Genomic DNA, 6,954 nt, shown 5'->3' on the forward strand with positions numbered 1-6,954 from the left:
CAGCACACTTGTGCATTTCTTGGAAGAGCAAGGAGGCAGGCGTGGCTGCAGGGCCTGGGCACAGTGGAGATGAGGTGGGGGAGAAAGAGAGGGGAAGGGGAGTATCAGGCTGGGCCTGGAGTCCAGACAGAGGACGGCGGGCGTCAGCCTAGGTTTAAACTCCTGCTCTGATGTTCATTTGCTGAGGGGCCTTGGGTGAGGGACAGGGCCTCCCATGCCTCAGTTTCCCTGTCGCCCACCTTCCGTGACTGCAGTGGGGATTAAATAAGTTCATATGTGTTCATGTTTAGCAGGGCCCAGAACACATGAGGTGTCTGAGCCAAAGCCGGCCATGCTGGGTGAGGGGTCCCTTGCCGAGGGGTTGGGGTCGGGCCTGCTGGGCCCTGGGTGTGACCCCCACCTCTCTGTTTCCAGGACCTTTGCCCCGCTCTGGGAGGTCTTCCGAGTCTCCTCAGACAAGCTGGCGCTCTGCCACCTGGAGCTGACGCGGAAGCTTCAGGATCTCATCAAGGATGTGCTCCGCCACGGGGAGGAACAGCTCAAGGCGCACAAGAAGGTCTGTGCCGTGGGTGCCGCCGGGCCAGTGGGTGGGGAACAGCTGTGGCTGCTAGGATCCCAGGACTTCTGGGGCCTTGGAACCCCAGCTCCTGGTGTGTGCCCCTGAGGGCTCTGTTAATTCCACGACATCAAACTCAGAATCTCACAGACCTGAGCATTGTTGAATTTCAGACTTTCAAAATTCTAAGAGCAGGGGGTCTGCAAACTACAGCCAGCGGGCGATGGCTAGACCACCACCTCGAGCTATGAGTAGTTTTTCTACTTTTAAGGGATTGGGGGAAAAAAATTAAAAAAAGGATATTTTATGGTGTGTGACTATTACAGGACATTTAGATTTTAATGCCAGTAAATAAAGTTGTGTTGGCCACAGCCATGCCCATTCACGTTCAGATCTTCTGTGGCTGGCGTATGAACTGCAATGGCTGAGTTCAGTGTCAGATTTACCACCTGATCCTTCACAGCGGAAGTCTGCCGACCCTTGATCTAGAGCATTAGAAGCTACAGATCTTGTTATTTGACATTTCTAGACTCTTTTTTTCTAGCCTAAACTTTATTTTTTAAATGAAGTTGTTTTAAATTTATTCTTAATTGGAGGGTAATTGCTTTGCAATGTCATGTTGGTTTCTCCCATACAATAACATGGGGCTTCCCAGGTGGCTCAGATGGTAAAAAATCTGCCTACAATGCAGGAGACCTGGGTTCGATCCCTGGGTCAGGAAGATCCCCTGGAGAAGAGAATGGCTACTCACTCCAATATTCTCGTCTGGAGAATTCCATGGACAGAGGACCCTAACTCCATGGGATCACAAAGAGTCAGACATAACTGAGTGACTAACACACATGTATTCCCTCCTTCTTGAACCTCCCTCCCATCCCAACCCATCCCACCCCTCTATGTCGTCACAGAGTGCCAGGCTTCTAGACTCCTGACAAAACTAAAATCCTGGAAGACCCAGACCTTAGACTCTCAAGATTCCAAAATATTTGAAGCTTATAAATCTAGAGTCATAGAGGGTTTGCATTTACAGAGCCCTAGAATCTGCAGTTTTTAACCCCCATTAAGGAAGAGAGTTGTAGTACTTCATACACTTAATAATGGTTAAGATGGCAAATTTTACGTTATGTGTATTTTACCACAACTTTCTTTAAAAAATGAAAGAACAAGGAAGTTTTCTCTGGACTGATACGGAACAGTCTTGAGAATGAATTATTAAGTGGAAAAAGCAGTCAGTTAAACAGGATGGCCTGTCACCATTTGTCATAAAAAATGGGCATATTCACCGATCTTCATGCCCATTATTTCGGGAAATGTATCATGGTAATAATAGGAGGTTTGGGATTTCCTTGGTGGTCCAGTGGTTAAGACTCTGTGTTTCTAATGCAGGGGGTGTGGGTTTGATCCCTGGTCAGGGAACTAAGATCCCACATATCTGCCTTGCAGTGGGGCAAAAGAAAAATAAAAGACTTCATAGTAAAAAAAAGGGGGGGAGAGGAGGTTTACCTGAGCTCACTCCTTAAAACTTTCTGATATGTGAATTATGGGAGAGGAGTTCACTCCTTAAAACTTTCTGAAATGTGAATTATGTGTAAACATTACCTATTTAAAGAGTTAAAATTTTTGAAATTCATAGAATTCTCAGAAAAAAAGTATTCTGTAGGACCTGGAACCCCACAAGTTTGGGAGGCTGGGAATTTCATGGTGTGCCAGGGTCTGCTCAGGTCCTGCACCCCAGCAGGGGCTTCAGGGGGTCCTCATGCTCTTCCCCACCCCCACAGTGCAAAGAGGAAGCAGTGGGCACCCTAGATGCCATACAGGTCCTCACAGGGGTCAGCCAGCTCCTGCCCAAGTCTCGTGAGAACTACCTGAACCGTTGCATGGACCAGGAGCGGCTGCGGAGGGAGAGCACCAGCCAGAAGGAGATGGACAAGGTGGGCACACAGCTGCAGGTCCCCAGCCACCACTGGCCCACACAGACCCGAGGGATTTGCCGAGAGGTGGCGGGGCTGCCTGATGGGAGAGGGAAAGCATAGCACAGAGCCACGGTCATTGAACCTGCATGAACCACACCCTGGGCACCCCGGGAGTCTACGTGCTGGGGGATGGGGCCAGGGAAAGTGCCCCGAGTGTCCCTTTCCCAACCCTGTCCCCTCCCTGTGCCTCCTAGGCAGAGACCAAGACCAGGAAGGCAGCAGAGAGCCTGCGGCGTTTGGTGGAGAAATACAACTCAGCCCGTTCTGACTTTGAGCAGAAAATGCTGGACTCAGCTCTGGTAAGAACCAGGCCTTGGAGACCTACACATTCCTGGGCCCAGGATGCTATGGGCCTCAGAAGTCCAGAACCTTCCAAACCCTCGACTCCCAGAAGCCTTAGAATCACAGGCTAAAACTGTAAAATTCTAGAGCCAGTTAGCTCTTGTTGTTGCTGGTATTATTATTTCAAAGACCAAATCAGTTCTGTGCCTTAATTTCACCATTTGTAAAATGGGGACAGTAATACTACCTGCCTCATAGACTTGGAAAGATTAAATGAGTCACCATATATGAAATTTTCAGACTAGTACCAGGTGCATAGAAACCACTCTAAGATGTATTATTATTATTATTATTGATGAGGTTTTTCAACAAGATGGGGCAGGATTTAGAAGCCAAGAGTCTCCTGACATGTCATGGTGACTGAAAAGCCTGGATTCCTGGTCTAGCCTCTGTCCGTCACCAGCTGTACAACCTTTGGCCAGGCACTGCACCTCTCTGGGTCTCTGTCTACTCAAAGGTTTAAAAAGCAGATTGGGAGCTCAGGATTAAGAATTAGATTTTTTTTTTCCTTCTGATTTTGCAGTGATAGAAAGTTGCAAGCAATAGAAATCTTCATTCAAACTGACAAGGAGACTTACAGGCTCAGGGAACTGAAAAGTTCAGGGTGGGGCAGAGCTTCAGGCATGGCTGGATCCAGGTGCCCAAATGATGTTGGCAGGAAGTTGTGCCCCTTTGCTTCTCAAATCTGTTTTTCTCCCTGAGGGCTTCATTCCCAGGTAAACATATCCTCCTCAGTGTGTGTGTGTGTGTAGCAAAATAGCCACCAGCAGCGGCCCCATTTATCTACCAATTCATCGACTCAGGATATGAAGGTGTTTTTTCTATGATTCCGGCAGAAGTGCCAGAGCTCTTACCCAAATCAATCACTGAGGCCAGGGGGTTGGAACATTCTGATTGGTCAGGTGGGGTCACTAGCCACACCTTCCCATTTTGCTCCTCCCCTCCTGCCTCAGCGCTTCCAAGCCATGGAAGAGACCCACCTGCGGCAAATGAAGGCACTGATGGGGTCCTACGCCCACTCAGTGGAGGACACCCATGTGCAGATTGGGCAGGTGAGTGGGGCATGAGGTTGGGGTGCTGGGCAAGAAGGCCCTGCCTGGTTACAGCCTCCGTCCTCCTGGCCCAGGTGCACGAGGAGTTTAAGCAGAACGTAGAAAACGTCAGCGTGGAGATGCTGCTGAGGAAGTTTGCAGAGAGCAAAGGCACAGGCCAGGAGAAGCCTGGTGAGTCGGGGCGTCTATAGGAGTTGGGCTGTGGAGCCACGGCTATGGGGAAGGAACGGGATTCCAGAGCCTAGAGGATGAACCTCCCTGAGCTTCATTTTCCTCACCAGAAAAATGGGGTTAAAAAAAAAAGGAAAAAATGGATGGATGGAACTTCCCTGGTGGTCCAGAGGTTGACGTCTTCCGATGCAGGGGGTGCAGATTCAATTCCTGGTCGGGGAACTCCCACATGCCTTGCAGCCAAAAAACCAAAACATAAAACAGAAACAGTACTGTAACAAATTCAATAAAAGACTTTAAAAACAGTCCACATTTTAAAAAACAATCTTTTAAAAAAATGGACTGAAGACAAATCTAACTCAGCAGCCTACAGAGGGAGAGAACTTGATGCCTAAGCCAGAGAGGCCTTGAATGCCAGGGTCAGCCTTTCAGCTGTTTCCCTGAGGGGCCAAGGGAGCCACTGAGGATTGTTGAGCAAAAGGCCCATTTGAAGATGTCCCAGGTACAGGGTCAAGGAAGAACTGAGAGCCCAAGTTGTAGGGTCACGTCTGGGTTTGTATCTTTCCCTTGTCACTCATTGTGTTACCCTGGGCGTCAGTCTTGCCTTCTCTGAGTTTGTTTCCTCTTCTGTAAAGCAGGGCTGGTAGCGCCCAACTGACGGCGTCGTGAAAGTTCACTGTTACTCTTGTTCAGTCGCCAAGTTACGTCCGACTCTTTGCAACCCAATGAACTGCAGCACGCCAGGCTTCCCTGTCCTTCACTGAGTTTGCTCAAACTCAGTGGACATCATTGAGTCAGTGATCCCATCCAACCATCTCCTCCCCTGTTGGCTCCTTCTTCTCTTGCCCTCAGTCTTTCCCAGCATCAGGGTCTATTCCAGTGTGTCAGCTCTTTGCATCAAGTGGCCAAAGTATTGGAGCTTCAGCATCAGTCCTTCCAATGACTATTCAGGGTTCACTAATTTGATGCAAATAAAGGACAAAAATGTGTGCTTGGCACACAGTAGGCACTTTAGTAAATGCTGTTTACATCCTTAGGTATAGACAACCACTAGGGTCTGTCTTTTCTTCCTCCCGTCTCTATCGCTCAGCACCAGCTCAGGCTACCTCTCATTGTGTGAATCTCCATTCTTGTCTTTCACTGGCTCCAGATTTCTCACGCCCTGCCCCTGCTCACATAACCTCTATGGCTTCCCATCACCCTTGGGAGAGAGTCCCAGGTCCTCATCCTGGGCCTTAAGGCTCAGCCCACTGCACTGACATTTATGATCCATCCTCTGACCCAACCAAGTTCTACCCAGAAATTCTGGAAGTGAAAGTAACTCAGGCAGTCCCTCCAGTCCATCCCAAGGTGGCAGCCATCCGAGGCAAGACCAAGAACCCTTGGCCCATCCCACTCATGACTATCTCAGAGACTGGTTCAGCATCTTGGCTCATGCCTTGGACCCTGACTCACCTTAAGCTCAGATCGAGGTGCCACTGTGTGGCCAAAGGTATATTGCTACTCTTCCCAGGCCCAGTCCCCCTGCCTGGCTGAGTTTCTCAATTTTTTCTGTCCCAGGGCCTTTGGACTTTGAGGCATACAGAACGGCTACGCTGCAGGAAGGCAAGTACGTCTGGGCCTGGATGCCCAGGCTGGACCGTGGGGATGAGGGAGGCAAATCTGAATGGGAAGGGGACCCCCACCCAGGGCTCATCTGCACCCCTTCCTCTGTTCTCAGCAATGAAACGTTTGCGTGGAGCCAAGGCCTTTCGCCTCCCAGGACTGAGCCGGCGGGAGCGGGAGCCACCTACAGCTGTGTGAGGAAGCACCCCGACCCCCAGCCCTGGCCCAGGCTGACCCAGGATCCCTCCTCATTCTGAGGCTCTCCTGGAAGCCCCCTGCTTAGGGTAGCCCAAGAGAATTTCTATTCCAGGCTAGCCCAGGATCCCCTCTACCCAGGCCAACCCAGAAGCCCTTCTGTCCAGGCTGGCTCAGTATTACCAGTGCCCAAGCTAGTCCAGGGGGCTACCCAGATGGTACTAGTGGCAAAGAACCCACCTGCCAATGCAGGAGACTTAAGAGACGTGGGCTCAATCCCTGGGTGGGGAAGGTCCCCTGGAGGAAGGCATGGCAACCCACTCCAGTATTCTTGCCTGGAAAATCCCATGGACAGAGGAGCCTGGGGGCTACAGTCCATGGGGTCACACAGAGTTGGACACAAGCGAAGTGACTTAGCACACACACAAGGCCATCCAGAATTCTCCTTTTGCCAAGACTAGACCAGGGGCGGCCTGTTCCAGACCCACCCAGGATTACCCCTGCCCTGGCTGGCCCGGGAGTTCTCCCTGGCAGGGCTAGGCTTGCTGTTTCCCTCATCTCATCTAGCCTGGTAATTCTACCTTTGTCAAGATGAGCCCAAGAGTCTCTCTGCCCAAACTAGTACAAATTCTTCCCTATACCTGTGGTCTCCCCGGCTAGACCAGGGTTAGCCTTGCCCAGGCTAGCCCAGAATTCTTCTCTTTGCCAAGGCTGGCCTCGTTATTTCCCTGCCAAGGTGAGCCCTACGTTCAGACTGATTTCCAAGTCCCTCCCCTTCCAAGCTGTTTGAGAATGCCCTGTACTCAGCTAACTCAGACTCACTGGCCCCAGCCCCAAGCTAGCTCCAAGGTTGCCCCACCTGCAGGGCTGGCCCAGGACCACAGAGCCGCCCAGGGGACTGCCTGCAGGTTCCACATCTGGTGTTGGGGGCGGAGGGGAGGGCCAGAGGAGATGGCAACGCAGACGCTGACATCTGCTCTCCATCCGCAGAGATTCCCTGGAACCTGATTTAGGGGTAAGTGCCATGGGCCGGGCCGGGCCGCGCTGCCCAGTGGGAGGG

At 51.2% G+C, this 6,954-nt stretch overlaps 1 protein-coding gene across 4 annotated transcripts in view; it reads left to right on the top strand.

Moving 5' to 3' along the window:
- FCHO1 (FCH domain only 1) overlaps positions 1 to 6,954 on the top strand; it is a 27,408-nt gene that overhangs the window by 10,464 nt on the left and 9,990 nt on the right. For all 4 annotated transcript variants that reach the window (XM_010845643.1, XM_010845640.1, XM_010845642.1 and 1 more), the window contains 8 exons: positions 415 to 556; positions 2,335 to 2,487; positions 2,724 to 2,828; positions 3,825 to 3,923; positions 3,998 to 4,094; positions 5,655 to 5,699; positions 5,815 to 5,893; positions 6,885 to 6,909. In XM_010845643.1, coding sequence (XP_010843945.1) covers positions 415 to 556; positions 2,335 to 2,487; positions 2,724 to 2,828; positions 3,825 to 3,923; positions 3,998 to 4,094; positions 5,655 to 5,699; positions 5,815 to 5,893; positions 6,885 to 6,909 — 745 coding nt within the window. The remainder of the gene's footprint in view (positions 1 to 414; positions 557 to 2,334; positions 2,488 to 2,723; positions 2,829 to 3,824; positions 3,924 to 3,997; positions 4,095 to 5,654; positions 5,700 to 5,814; positions 5,894 to 6,884; positions 6,910 to 6,954) is intronic.

This window comes from Bison bison, unplaced genomic scaffold, assembly GCF_000754665.1.
Source record: "Bison bison bison isolate TAMUID 2011002044 unplaced genomic scaffold, Bison_UMD1.0 scf7180017864221, whole genome shotgun sequence".
Classification (NCBI taxonomy): Eukaryota; Metazoa; Chordata; class Mammalia; order Artiodactyla; family Bovidae; genus Bison; species Bison bison.